This window comes from Miniopterus schreibersii, assembly GCF_964146895.1.
Source record: "Miniopterus schreibersii genome assembly, chromosome: 11".
NCBI classification, from domain to species: domain Eukaryota; kingdom Metazoa; phylum Chordata; class Mammalia; order Chiroptera; family Miniopteridae; genus Miniopterus; species Miniopterus schreibersii.
Window position 1 is genome coordinate 45,107,028 of NC_138111.1, and position 15,756 is coordinate 45,122,783.

The 15,756-nt window shown below is 35.8% G+C and overlaps 1 protein-coding gene across 3 annotated transcripts in view; it reads left to right on the top strand.

Annotated features, from left to right (window-relative positions):
* The window catches only part of RIC1 (RIC1 homolog, RAB6A GEF complex partner 1), an 81,910-nt gene that overhangs the window by 49,704 nt on the left and 16,450 nt on the right, over positions 1-15,756 (top strand). For all 3 annotated transcript variants that reach the window (XM_081151963.1, XM_081151965.1, XM_081151964.1), the window contains exons 8-13: positions 4,808-4,896; positions 6,800-6,944; positions 7,641-7,689; positions 8,172-8,324; positions 10,489-10,683; positions 15,464-15,502. In XM_081151963.1, coding sequence (XP_081008089.1) covers positions 4,808-4,896; positions 6,800-6,944; positions 7,641-7,689; positions 8,172-8,324; positions 10,489-10,683; positions 15,464-15,502 — 670 coding nt within the window. The remainder of the gene's footprint in view (positions 1-4,807; positions 4,897-6,799; positions 6,945-7,640; positions 7,690-8,171; positions 8,325-10,488; positions 10,684-15,463; positions 15,503-15,756) is intronic.

The window sequence follows — 15,756 nt, forward strand, 5'->3', positions numbered from 1 at the left end:
ACAAGTTTAAAAAATTAAGTCAGTTAAAATTTAGGTTATTGTTTAACAGGATCAGGAAGATATTTTATTTTTTAACTATAATCCTTTATTTTTAAGACATTAGTGTTGACATCATCTTTGAATCAGTGGATGCGTCAGTTAAGGAGCAGATTTAAAGCTCATACATAAAATCAGTTCTTGCTTTAATTCAAATAATGTTTTAGAAGTAAAATAGAATACAGTTATTCAACAAATATCTGTGTGTCTGCCATGTACCAGGCACAGTTATAAGCGCTTGGGATACATTACAAAACAGCAAAGATACCTGACTGTCAGGCTTATATTTTAGCTCAAGTGAAAAGATCATACTGTGTGGGGCAAAAGTAGGTTTACAGTTGTAAATACACAAAACAGAGTTTATTCTTGTATTATTCTTTATTAACTTGTATTATTTTCCATACCAACTGTAAACCAACCTTTGTCTCACCCTGTATCAGCTACTTATAGTAATGCTTTACAGCATGTATAGTGCTCTTTAGCCTTCAAAACTTTATTAAATACAAAGTTCCGTTTTGCCCTAAAAATGAGACTCAGTGTTTCTGTAGAGCATGCAGCTAGTATAATCTCCAGCTACAAGTGTCAGAGTATCTTTTAGTGTAAATAATACACATGTATAAATCCCCATCTCATTACACTCTCAGCAATCCCTTTGTAAAGGGAGGAATCTTCATCCTCAGCACACTGCTTTTTACTGAGATGGTAAATGTAGAAATATACGTAAATTTAACTTAGTACAAGAAAGAAGAAAAATATTTTTTTTCATACTCATGGATTTGATTTGGTCACATTTTATTTAAAATTTTAAAATCTCTGCTCATGAGTACATTTGCCTATAATTTTTCTTACTCTTCTGGTGTCTAACTCTCCGCATCTCACAAACAAGTTGAGGGAGGGCTTGCTCCTTTCTTTCTCTTCTTTGCTCGTCTTTGAATATGTGGTCAGATTTATCATGAAGCCATCTGAGTCTAGAATTATCTTTTCGGGAATTTTTTGTCTTACTGCTTTAATTCAGGCTTAAGAATAGATTTAAGAAGATTCAGATTTTCTTTCTCTTCCTAAGTAATTTTGGCAGTTTATATTTTTCTAGGAATTGGTGTTTTTTCATATACACTGTCAAATTTATTGGCATAAAATTTGTAATATCCTTTTTAACTTTCATATTGTAAAGTAAAAACATACAGGAAAGTACATATTCCATATATTCAGTTTTACAAATAATTTTAGTACAAATACATATCTGTTCACAATTGGGTCAAGAAATAGAACATTGCCAGCCAATATAAGTTTTACCCCTGTTACATCCTAATCACAATTTCTGTCCCTTCCTTGACTCACTTAAAGGTAACCAATTTTCTGTCTTTTGGATAATCACGTCTTTGCCTTCGTAGTTTTACCACCCATGTGTGCATTCTTAAAGAGCATAATTTATTTTCACCTGATTTTGAACTTTATATGAATAGAATTACATTCTGTGTTACCTATCTTGCTTCTTTCAGTCAACATTGTGAAATTTATCCATGTTCTTTGCCTGAAATAGTTTTTGATTGATTTGTAAATAGTGTTCCAGTGTATGAATATACCATAACCTGGTTTGCTGTTAGTGGACACTTACATTATTTCTTGGTTTCCAATAAAGGGAGACATTCTTTTATAAAAACCCAATACCTTTATCACACATGAGAAAATTAATGATAAATCCCTACTAAGATCTGATACCCAGTTCATGTTGAAATTAACCAAAATTTCTTTTATAGCTCCTTTGTTCCAGCCACAATCAATTAAAATTCATGAATTATATTTGGTTATTATTTCTCTTTAGTTCATTTTTGCCAAACCAATCCTTACACCTTTTTTTTCTTATTTTGACATTAACTATTTTAAGAGTCCATGTCAGTTGTTTATAGATTGCCCTACATTCTAAATTTGTATTCTTCATAATGGCATTTAATTAGTTTTTCTAACACCTGGAATGACTGGAACGACTGGAACTTTGAAACTGGTTCTTGTTGAGCCAATACAGCCAATGACTAGGAAGCTCACAGAGACATGAGCAATGGCAGATGCACAGTTTCATATCACCTACATTCAGGGTAGCACCCAGGGGTCTAGCAAGGCCAGAGGTAAGAATCCAGGGGAGGTACTATAGCCCTTCCCCAGGATAATGAAGATAGAGTCTTGGCCTTTAGCCTTTCAGTCGTCTCAGTTTTCATTGGTGGGGAGTGTACCAGACCTCTGTCATGACCATGGGCTGGGGTGTGAGCTTTGTGACTGTAGCTGTGTGACTCAGCAGACTAGTGGCTTCTAGCTCTGATCTGCCATCACTTACCAGGATTAATTGCCTTGAACACTAGGCTATTGCTGTGTCCTTGAATTCTATAAGAAGCCAGCTTCCTTTTAGGATGCCATTTTGCAGGGGATGAGTCTTACAACCTAACATTTACCTTTATATTTAAAGGTTTTTTTAGATTCTAGTAAAACACTTTTGCCATACACATGATGTGTACTTTCTATGGCATTGTGTAGTGGTAATGTCAAGTTGTCCCAGGATTAATGCTGCCAAATTTGATCACTTACGGTGATAATAGCCATGTCTCTATTATAGAGATATGTTTTTTGCTTTGAGATTAGTATGTAGTGTCTTTTAATGAAAAACTTTTCTCTTACAATGGGCTGAGAAATGGAAAGAAAAATAATTTAAAGAGCATAGGCACTACAGAATACTTGAAGGGTTAATTTTCTGTTTTTATAAGTATTGACTTAGCACCTATTTCTTATATTAGAAATATTTGGACTCCTCACTGACTTGTTAGAGCTCAGCAACACAGAGTGACGGAGTTAGCACTTGACAGTTTGTCAGATGTAAACCAAAAACCTGCTAGGCACTCAGTGTTGTCTTTCCGCCAGGTGTTTGATTGGGCAGATAGTCTGGAAAGATATATTTAGACATTTGGCTTCTGACTAAGATGGAATTACAGATCAGACTTTATCTCCCCCTTGGGAACAAAACAAGAGAGTGGACAAAAAATATAAAATAGGTGTTTTGAATTCAAGAAATAGGACATCAGGCAACTAAAGACAGTGATCCCTGAAAGATGAGAAACAAAATAAGAAAATTCCACAAATGCCCCAGCTTTAGTTACTTTGAGGGTTTCCAGGGCATAGCATGAGGTTGGAAGATAGAGCCTGGCAGATTCCCTGAGTTGAGCACCTGGAAATGAGAGTCTGGGGAAAGCAAAACAGCTAAGGCTCATGGGACAGACACCAAAGAGAGAGTGGCACAAAGAGAGAACTCCCAGAGATCTGTAGAGAATCCCTTTTGAGTATTAAACCGAAACATCAAAGATATAAAGAAGACCCAAATGAAATATTGCAGAAGAAAAGATTAATATTAACTTGAAGAACATGACAAAATTATTTGAAATAAAATGGAGAGAGAAAAAAGAATTAAAATCAGTGTTAATGAGCTGTGGGATAGCTTCAGGTGGCCTGTTATTGCGGGTATTTTGTTTTGTCCCATTCCTAACCCTTAGAAGAGTTGGACCTGTCTGGAAATGGGTCAGAGCTGCTGTGGGGAAGCCATCTGACTTCTGCCACAGAGGAGCGTGCATAAGAGCCAGGATATTCTGGCAGTCCCAAGCCAGTGTCGTTCTAAAGTGTGCCAGAGCAGCCTTGGAGTTAAAATATTTTACAAACAGTATTTTTGTCAAATTTTTGATCTGAAAACTTCATAAGCAGAAATTTTTTTAAAAAATGATCATTAAGTTTAGTTCCTAAATGTACTTTAGAAGTAAGATAGATTTTGTTCTGCTTTCTGATCCTTCGTAAATTTGACCCTTGTAAAGATATTTTAAATGAAATAATTATATATACTGTATACACAAAAGAGCATGTATCATGTGTATAGATTTAAAAAGTAATGGAATAGCTCAGCCACTGTGGCTTCATGGTTGAGCGCTGACCCATGAACCAAGAGGTCACTGGTTCAATTCCAGGTGAGGGCATTTGCCTGGGGTCTCGTGCTCCGTTCCCCAGTAGAGGGGCCTGCAGGAGGCAGCCTGTGGAAGTTTCTACCTCTCTATCCCCCTCCCTTCCTCTCTAAAATCAATAAAAATATTTTTATAAAAACAAAAACTTAAAAAAAATAACAGGATATAAAAATAAAATTAAAATCTGTATGAATTACCATCTCACATGAGAAAAAGAACATTATCAGTACTGACGAAACTCCTGCTTGCCCCCTTCTTTATACCAGCTTCTCTACCAGCCCAGTCACCCATCTGCAGTTAGTTTGCATTAGGTCTTTGTTACATTTTTACCACAAGTATGTTTAACTACTATGTTTTGAATGCTTTTTACTATATAGAAACAGAATTAATTATACTATATATCTATGCATGTAACTAAATTTTACTTATTTTTAATGCTATATGGTATGTTACTATATGATTATACCATAGTTCATTTTTTCTTTCTCTTATTGCTGAACATTCAGATTTCCATTTTTTTGCACTTATACAGAATACCATAATGAACATTGTACATGACAAGGATATTCTGGGATATAGCTAGAGGTGAAATTGCTCAGTTACAGAATATGTTTGTTCAAATTTATGAGGTGACTACAAATTATTTACAAAATTGTTTTGTTCTAGTTTACATTCCTACCAGCAGTACATAAGAATTCCCATAATAACTCTTTTTATATTTGTATTTATATTTTTTATTTGTATTTATCTTTTCTCACTAAAAGTTTGTTTGTTTTGTACAGTGGTTCTGTTCAGGTTTATACAATAGATAACACCACTGGAGCTATGCTGCTGTCTCACAGACTAGAGTTAACAGCAAAACAATACCCTGGTGAGTCTCCTTTTCTTCTTCTTTTAACATTTTTAATGTACAGATACGTGTAGTGAATGCTAATTTCAAATGATGCATGCTATGTAGGTCAAGTATTGTTGAAACATACAAAAATATTTTATGTGATCCAAGATTTCTGTGTAACTAGAAAGGCTCCAGGGATACTGCTTTTGTTCCTTCATCTAGTCCTCTCTATGTTTACTTAGTTTCAGCCCCTATGTCCCTCTGGACTTCGCCCTATTCTCTGATGTGATTTCATTGCTTCTGTTAGTTTATTTCTTCTAATTCAATTTATTCATTCAACAAGTACTTGCTGAGTACCTACTGTAGGCCAGACACTTGTCTAAGTGCTGGATATACAACAATAAACAAAAGTCTCTTTCTGAACCCGTTAGTGACTCTTTAATGAATCCAGTCCACAGGATTAAGTTTAAAGTCTATGTCATTGGAAAAGCTTTTGATGGAAACTAACAGAAAACCCAATTTACTGTGGCTTAAACAAATAGGATTTATTTTCTCAAATAGCAAGAAATCCAGAGGTAAGCTGCTGCTGGCATTCATTTGGCCTTTTCTCCACAAGGTAGCTCCTAAGCTCCAAACACTACTTCTGCATTTGAGTCAAGAAGAAAAGAGGAACAGATCATACCTTTAAAAAAATTTTGTTTTGGTGGGGAAGGGGTTAGGAAGGCAAAATCTTTCTTAGAAGCAACTCCACCTACTACCTGCTCCAACTATCTTCCACTTACATCTAATTGGCCATAATTGTGTCACATAGCTACTGTGGGCTTTTCCAAGCCTTTATGGTAGAAGTGGGCAAGGGAGAACAAGGATGGGACTAGATGTTGGATTAAACAACCAACTGTGTCTACCACATATATAGCATGTAAGATCTTTTCCAGATTTGGCATTATTTCTTGGTTTCACTCTGGCCTTAGTGTCTCCATAATTTTACCCCTATGTTAAAAGAAATACCAAAAATTCTGTTGATTAAGTAGCTAGTTCTAAACAACTTATTAGGTGACTCCTAGCAACCTTGTAGCATTTTCAAAAAATAATGCATGTACATGAAGAGAAAAATATTTTAATTTTATTCTTCATTACTATTTTTTACTAACAGGATGTCTGTGCCTGTTGGACATGGTACAGTTTCTCAAACTGCCCTTGGAGTCAGATTGGGTACAATTGCCCACATTTCCTGTTCCACATTGATTTTCACACACTTCACTTTTTTCACAGCAACTCTTAAAAACCTGTCTTTACAAAGATACAACAATATCAAAATAAATGTAGTTCAACCTGATGTTGCAACTGTGAACTACCTGTAGCTAATAGTTTACGTTGAGTCCAACAGATACTATTATCACTATATTTCTCTTGAAAATTATCTCATGGTAAGGACAGTTTTTGCAGCAACTTATAAGAACAGAGTAATGTGTATTTTGAGAGAGAGACACACACACACATTAGTTGCCTCCTGCACCCCGACCAGGGACCGAAACCATTCCTGAGCATGAAACCCTCAACCTGGGCATGTACCCTGACCAGGAATTGAAACGGTGATATTTTGATGCACGGGATGGTGCTCAGCCAACTGAGCCACACTGGCCAGGGCCAAAGCCAAACACTTTTAAGGCTATATACACAGTTGTAGTTATTCAAGCTGATAGTGTCCCTAAACTGCTTTCATTTCCTGTAAGTAACTTGGGCACTGAGTTTGTTCTGCTTAGGTCAGGTCAAGGCTAATGGCCTTTCAGTTTTTAAATAACCCTCAATGAGCCAGATTCATCTCAATATTTGAAGTAGACATGCCTTTCTGCTTATTTCATCTTGAAAATACAGACTAAAAAATAACTCTTTCTGAAGCAATTATTTATTTTTAATTCCTCTCACAATTTCTTAACAGATATATGGAACAAAACAGGAGCTGTTAAATTGGTCAGATGGTCTCCTGACAATAGTGTTGTAATAGTGACCTGGGAATATGGAGGCCTTTCTTTATGGAGTGTGTTTGGAGCTCAGCTGATTTGTACACTTGGAGGAGATTTTGCGTAAGTCAATAAAGACAAATTTTAGATAAAATAACTCCACTGTCTCTCAGACAACACACACACACACACACAGAGAGAGAGAGAGAAACTTTATGTCATACAGATATCCTTTTCCTTATTTGCCTCTTACCCCAAAACAATTCGTAAGGTTTGGAATTAATTTTTTCAGAATGTATTGATTATGCAAACATCCATCCTCTTAAAACTTTATGTTTATTCAATAAAAATGCAGTTATTTATTGAACCCCTGTTGTGTATATGATAGCATGTTAGATTCAAGGCTAAATATGGTTTTCTTCAAGTAGCTTATTATTTAATAAGAGTGGTGAGCCATGCATATAAGTAACTACTAGGAAATGAAAATTACATTATCCCATTGGGTTAATGTAGATTATCCCACTGGATTGATAGGAGTGGTTTCCTCCGTCTGCCCACTTCTTACACTACTACGAGCCTCAGTCCTGACAAAACAAACACATGTTCCCAAAGTGCATGACCCTGCCAGGAAGTTACTTAGGACCTGGAAGGCTGTGCCTCAGTGATAGACCTGTGCATATTAACCAGCAGTCTCCTAGTTCATGCATTATTATGTATTTCTATTTTGAAGCAACAAAATCAATTTAATATTTTAAAAACTTAAAGCAAAATATTATATATAATTAGAAGACTCTTTTAATTAAGTTTCTGTACTCTTAGTTATAGGTCTGATGGCACCAAAAAAGATCCCCTTAAGATCAACTCTATGGTAAGTTCTTTCTATAAATAATGGTATAGTGTGGAAAACTTGAATTTTTCCTCATGTTGGTGTGATAAAATCACAAAACTATTTTAGCCTCAGCAAAATCTTACGCAGTTCTTGCTTTGAAAAAAAGGTTTTGTGTGTTTTGTTTTTCAATCAGGAGGCTGTTCAACTTTTAGTATTTTATTTGGTTTTGCTTAGATGTGTCCAGCAAGCCCATCATCATTGTGAATATAGTGCCATAGTGAAATGAGACCATTGTATTTCCTAAATATACCTCCATTTCTTGTATGACTTACTAGCACCCACTTCTCATGACCTCCTTTATTTTAACATAAAGTGAAATGCTAATTGGCTATTTTTCCTGGAGGATATGCTGTTGTTGGTTATTTCAGAATTTGAATATTTGAAGCCAGGAAAGGATAACAAACTTTTTATTGTTTTGATTTTCCCCCTCTTTTCTTTCTTTCTCGCCCTCCTTCTCTAAGAGCTGGGGTGCAGAAGGCTATCACCTATGGGTAATCAGCGGATTTGGTTCTCAAAACACTGAAATTGAACCTGAGCCCAAGAGTATAGTTAAAGAGCCTGGCATTCTGCTTTTTCAGTTCATCAAGAGTGCACTCACTGTGAACCCTTGTATGGTAAGTTTATGTAATTAAAACTGGTTTGGGGGGGTGTCTTTTTTTTTTTTTAGTCACTTTCATATTAGAATCTGACTCTGACACAGATGTGTTGAATATACTTTTAAAATTGGCATATTATCTTTTGTATATTTTCTGTGATTCGTGGGGGGGGTGGTGGTGGGGGGTGTGTGTGTGGGTGTGTGTGTGTGTGTTTAACCCTTTGCGGTCGTTTGTCTACTCTCAGCCACCAAAGCTTTTTTACCATTCCGGTCGTATGTCTGCTCTCAGCCACCACAGCAAGGAACTGTACGAATGAATCTTAACTCTATTCATTCATGTATCAGTTCATAATTTCTCTTGTTTATCCTTCATAATCTTGCATGTTATGTATCACTGCTCTTTCAATGGAAATTAATTCTGACCAGTACGACACCCATGTCCAAATTTAATACGACCGCAAAGGGTTAAGTATATCTTTATTGATTTCAGAGAGAGAGAGAGAGAAACATCAATGATGAGAGTCATTGATTGGCTGCCTCCTGCTGCATGCCCCCAACTGGGGACTGAGCCCACAACCCGGGCATGTGACCTGACCGGGAATCAAACCCCGATCACCTGGATCCTAGGTCGATGCTCAACTGTTGAGCCACGTCCGGCTGGGCCTTGTGGGTTTTTTAAAATTCCTATTAAATTTACGCTAAAATTTTATTTCTGAGCAGGTTTTTAAAAAAAATAAGATCATAAACAACTTGAAAAAAAGCAGTGTTTACAGATTTAGTTGAATAACTTGAAAAAAATTAGTCTTTATCTGTATAGTATTTCCCAGTGTGTTCCAGCAAGCATATGAGAAATATCAATAGCTGTTACACAGAATAAGAAAAAGTTCTGTTGTGTGAGTGTGAAATAAAGGATTTAAAGCTGTAGAGATTTCTTCATTGTAGGTCTCCAGGTATTCACATGCTAGTGTGCACTATGAAGTCCAGGAGCTGGTGTATAAAAACCAGCATTTCCCAAGCTTATGTAACTGAATTTTTAAGGAACCCCTTGAAAATAATATGCCTAGGAACCTGCTTTGGGAAGTACTGCCCCAAATTATAATGAAAATCCATCATGTTTTATCAATCTGAAATAACATATATTAGTATTACATGTTATTAGTACGTAATACTAGTACATATTAAGGTGTGCATATCTAAATATCTGCCACCAGTGGGTTTTTAGATACTTGGTGCAGTTAAAATGTACAACGCGTTGAGAAAGAATGTGTGAATAACCTGAATCTTTGATCTCATTACTGTAGTTGAAGAATAAGGGTCCCCAGAAAAACAAAAATAGAGCATTTCTCCCCCCACCCCCACCCCAAATAATAATTTAAAATTACCCTTGAGTTTTATGTCAACACAGTGTTTGTACTACAACAGAAAGGTGAGGAGCTCTGGGGTGCTGATCTGTCCGATTTGAATATCCAGTAAGGAATCTGTTTGTGTTGGAGAACACTGGCCTTCTGATTGAAAATGGCATAATCGCTAAGAGAAGAAAATGTCTTATTTGTCTAAATATCCTCAGAACCTGGCACAGTCCTTTGCACTAACCCAGCATTTACCAAGTGATCATTGAGTCGTTCTGAACCAGGACGATGGACTTGGACTGTCCTTCCTCCTCCCCGTGGTTTAAAAAATTCTCCAGCATCGTGTTACCCCCATCACCAATTTACCCCCTTCCTGCCATGTGGGCACACGAGTGAGCACACACACAAACTGTTCAACAGGACGTTTTCTTACCACCATTTGTGAGGTATTTTATGTGAAACTAATTTGTAAACTGTAGATAATGAGTGGTTGTGTTTAGTTTTCAGACGGAAAATCTCCCACAGCATTGCCATATTAGAGTAGCAATAAAAGATACTGCTATGGCAGTTGTAAACCTGGGCATGTTTTGGAATCTATAGGATAAAGGTTTCATTTACACTGGGAAGCCCTCATTAAAATGCTGCCTGTTCTTCTAAACATACAGTGCATGAGATCATTTTGTAGTCATGTCCTCTGTGGGGGAAATCAGCATTAGTATATATGGTGCATTTCCTATAATAAAACTAAATTGATGTATTTACTTACTTTCCCCTACCTAATACCGAGTTTTTATTTCCTTCTTGGCCCCTCTGCTTCCTTTTTCCCTCATCTAGAGTAACCAAGAGCAAGTGTTGCTTCAGGGAGAGGATCGATTGTACTTGAACTGTGGAGAGGCCTCACAAACCCAGAACCCCAGTTCTTCAGCACACTCTAAACCCAGCCGGGGAAAGAGCTTGTTTGCAGATGATGGTTTCGAGTCTCAGGGTTTAAGCACTTTACTTGGACATCGGCATTGGCATGTAGTACAAGTAAGTCATCAGTGGCCATTGGCTGAGTCCTTGGTAAGGTAGCACCTGGAGCAGATTTTTAAATATTTCCCCTGTTGCTTTAGAAAACAGAAACTTTTTAACCTTTTTGACTGTCATGTCTCTCCTGCTTCTCTGTGCTCTTGTTTTCTTGTCTCTGCTTCCTTTCTTTCCACTTGATGTAGAGCATATCCCCACCTGCTTTAGGACCATTAGTAGTGAGCAGTTTCAAAAACTGGAAGTTTATGTTTTGCCCTCTTACTAAGCAAAACTGTTTATTGTACTTCCAAACTTTTTTTCTTTTGGTATAATTTTAGCTCTGTGGATTTGCATAAGCAAAAAGGTAGTAATTTCATGGAAAATAACAGTATTGATGTAGTACCCTGTGTAGCAGCTCTCCTTGTAGTCTTAATAGGAACATATTGAGGTTACTTGTCTGACTTTAAACCAAAATTGGAGACTTGTGGTCAGGTTAGAACCTTATTGTTAATTATTTCATTATTACTTAATCTTGTTCCAAATTGCTTACTCTGGTACAACTTTAAGTTAGCAGTTTCTTGTAGTTATTCTGATAAATTGGCATTTAATATGAAAATTGTGAATTTTTATACCAAATAAAATTAACTTAGGTAAATCAATAAATTGAAGTTTCTTGAAAGAAACTTTCATACATAGTTTCAGTTCTGAGTGTTTTCTTTCCTCTTTTGATACCAAAATGTCTTAGGTACATCAGTGCCTACTCTTGGAGTATTGTTTTAGTTAGTTTCCATTTCTACAATTCTTTGCCTTACTTCTGCATTCTGTATTTTTCCTTTACTGGCTTACTTCAGCTCCTATGTCACTTTCAGTTGACTCTGGTTAGAGATAATGAGAGAGAGAAGAATGGTCATTATGTGAAAACTTTAAGGAGTATCTCCTACATTGACATGTGGCATACACTAAAGTAAAGTGTATTTAATTTACATTAATAAGTTCATAAAATCAAACAATGTGCGTACCATTTTATAATTAGTAACAGTTTTTAAATAAAACTTCATCAGCTACTTCCTTGACTAAAATTTTCCACTGCTCCCTTCTCTCCTATAGCCATTTCTCTGCTATTTTCATTTCCCCATACTTTGAACTATTCATTCTACACTGACCTAGCATCAATGCCAGTTCTGCCTAGCCAGGTCTGTGTTGCCAGAGAGCCAAGTAGAGCAGAGGATCAAAGAAGGTAGGTTTGGAACTCAAAAATCCCTCAGGCAATAACAAAAACTGAATTTCTTTCCAGCTCAAAAATTCATTGATTCTGTGATGCTTAGCCATCTACAAAGTATCCCATATTAGAACCCTGTAACACTGATTTTACAACTTTAGACAAAGTAGGTACTAGCAAGATTCTTCTGTTATTCTATTCTTCAGATATCTAAAATATTCAGAAAAATGAACTTGTCTAACTCTAGCACTAATAAAAATAATGCCAGAGTTGTACTCCCAAATAATCCAGTTATAATAGATTCATAGAATTTTTAGAGCTGGAAGGACCTTAGAGATCATGTAGTCCAACTGGATTTTATTCGTGAAGAAACAGGCTCAGGGGAAGTTAGGTGACTTACCCAAGGTCACAGCAGATTAGTGGCAGACTTACCCTTACCATAATATAAATTAAAGTGATAGTCTAACCTATTTCAGAACCTAGGTACTAAATGTTGAGTCATATAATATGCTACTGACCTTGAGCTAAAACCTAGAATGTGCCCTCTATTTTGTTTGCTGGCACTCCAGTCATGCGTCAATGCAGTGTGGTGGTGGTGTTTTGGTGGGGTGGTTTACAGTGTTCATGCAATCTAATGCTTTACTTTTCAGGCTCCTTAGACGTTAGTAATGATTCCCTGAAGAAACGGGTGCCTGTTTAATTCCCCCCTTCAGCATATGCTCTTGTGTAGGATAAGTGCCCAAATATTCCATCAGAGTGGTTTGGTTTGTATGCTTTTTGTACAGCTTAGAATTCATCAAATGAGCTCCAACTAATTCTGCTGCTGTCTGTTCCTCATCTAGATTACTGGATGTTTTGTTTGTTTAAGCCTTCTGCCTTACATTTGTTAGTTTCCTGATCAGAAGAGTCTGAGTTATGTTTTTTCCTTTAACTAAAACATCACAAATACATATTTGTCAGAAGCAAGGTTGGTAGCTTCTGGTAGAGATGGTGTTTTTTTTTGTTTTATTTAGTTTCCCCAGCTACACATGTTTTAAAAATTGAAAGTAGTTTGTTGACAGATGGAGAATGAATAATATGAAATTAAAAAACAACAACAATAACAGTACCCTCATGGTATTAGGGTATGTTCCTTCTTTGATTGCCATTTATTTTAATATTCAGTATTTTGCATAATATAAACACTTATTTCTGAAAGGTACATGAATCACCATCCAGTGTTCTGAAATGCTTGACAAACTGCTTGGAAAGAGTAAGCTTCACAAAATGTGGGAAGTAAACACCTACGATGTGTTAGGCACTACGTTAGGCATGTCAGCTCAGGATTTTAAAGACTATTTTATTTATAAATGATCTACTTTCATTCCTATGTACTAGGTGTGGTATTTGGCACAGATAAAACCTTTTAGGAAGCGGACTGTCACAATCTCACCAGTTACAGACAGAAGTAGTCTAGCAGGAGACAGGGTTTTAGCAGAGTGACATTAAGGGGAAAAATTAGGTTCCTTGAGAGACTGAAGAATCCTAAGATGTTAAGAGTAGAGATTCTATACCCTGGCGCTCAGTTTCTCAGTAGTGTGGCATGACTTTGTGCCCTGAGTATGGAATCTTGACCTGAGTTTCTGCATTATTCATTAGCTACCTCTTTTCCTTCTGCCATTTCTTGTTCTCGGTATAAGGAGCAGAGCTCCAAAGTTCAGGTGGCACAGATCAGTAAAGGTGACTTACTGGGGAAAAATAAAAGTTTTGTTTTCTCATTTTATGACGTCTTCAGACACAAAACTGCATGAAAAATAAAGCACTTTGAATTTTGAAAAGAAATTATTTGCAGCACTTCATACGCTTTTGAAGGTTAAAAGAATAAACTGTTTCTTCCTACAGATACTCATCAGAGGGTGATCATATGATAAGATTTGACCTAGGTTCCCATGATTAGAAACTCTTCCTGTTGGAATCCACTTTGGCAGTGAGAGCACATCTCACGCTTTACCCACTTACGAAACACCAAGATGTGCTGGCGGGTGTTCTTTTTCTGTCATGAGTGGCTGGCTCAGTCATACTCCAGATACATCCTTCTTCAAGTGGCTATTTTCTTCATCCAAGAAAAGAAAATAATTTTGCTTGCAGCCTCCTACAAAACTTTCCCTTTTATTTTGTCACATGATTGTTACATTAGATTATCCTTATTCTGAATTAATATCACCCCTCATAGTGAATTTTATTAATTGGCCTAAATGGTACAGCATATCAGTTGAGATACAAGTTAAGCATTCTTCAAGCATATATTGTGACATTATCTTCAGTTCTGTAGGGTGGGCTTCCACAAGCCAGCACTGAAGTTAAAATTTTTCTAATGTACTAAAAGCTATTAATTTCTTCAGAATTTACATTGGCTTACTAGGTAATAAGTGAAGTCTAACAAATGGTTTTATAAATAACTTTGTCAAGGTCAATGCAGATGTTTTCAACATATTTTTACTTGGTTTTCCTTTTGTCTTATTATGCAAAGAATCATTGGATTCGATGACATTTACTTGGCTTTTTAATTTTGCTTTCTTTTTTTGAATATGTAATACTTTTTATTTCAGTAAAATGAAAATAAAGTTGAATAAATTGAAGATTCTCTTATTCCAGGATCAGAAGATTCTTCCCTTGTACTCTCGTTCTGCTAATTTGCACCGCACATTCACCACCTGCTCATGAAAATTAGTTAATCATTAAGCCAGTAGAGAGATCACAGTCTTCATAAAGCTATAATTTATTTAATCTACATTGATAGCTCATAGAGGATTCATTAAGTTTAAAATTCTTGTTAGAGTGATACAAAGACCCCATGTACAAGATAAGATGTAAGACAGAAAACGTGAGGAGGTATTTTTACTACTTATGTTGCAGATAGAGAGTTAATATGTATAATATACTAAAAGTTCTTATAGATGAATAAGGTGAACACCCCAATAAAAAATAGAGCTTATACACAATCTTACATGTATATGGATGTTAGTTTACAAATAGAGTAAAAACTACCCAGTGGTTAACCCTCAGCAATGATATAACAGGAAAATTTCATTTTGTACTTTGTACATTTTTATATTGTTTAAATTTTACAAGCATGTATTGCTTTTTTATTCAGAATTTTTTTTTTAAATAATAAAAAGCAAACAAAACCCTTGCTGGGGCTCTAATTTTATTAGATAAGATTGTTTTGGGGATAGTTCAGATCAGCAAACCCAAACTGTGTTCATCTACACAACTCTTGGCGGGGGTGCTCCTTGTGGGTGCTTCTCTAAAAATCTTTTGTCAGTCTTGTTTACTGAGTGTTGAATATTTAAAACAAACAAAACAGTGTAGAGAAAAGTAGAAAAGCCTAATGTCTAGAAACTTATAGTGAAATTATTAAGACAGGAGATGTGAAATAATGGCTGGTATACAAATGGTAAATTCCAAGTACTCTGCTAGTAATACCCATGTTTGGAAACACTTTAAACATTGTATGAGAAAATGAATCTTATATTGTGATGTTAATGATTTAAGGTTTAAATCTATTTCATAAGTCTTACCAAACTGATGTGTTATTTTCTGTAGATTTCCAGCACCTATCTAGAGAGCAATTGGCCCATACGGGTGAGTTATTATTTTGTTGGTGTTAACTTTTTTTGGATAGCATTTGCTGCAAGAGGCATTCTGGGAATTGAGCCTTTTAGTGAATACGTTGATAAAAGTAAAAATTTTAATACTTGATCCTTTGTGCATTGTTAGTGTAAAATATCTATAATTCAGTTAAATGTAAGTTGTGTATAAATATATAGATTTTTAAATTTAGCATTTTACATCTCATTTATTAATAGCCTGTTTGCCTGGTGTAATACTGAGTTCTT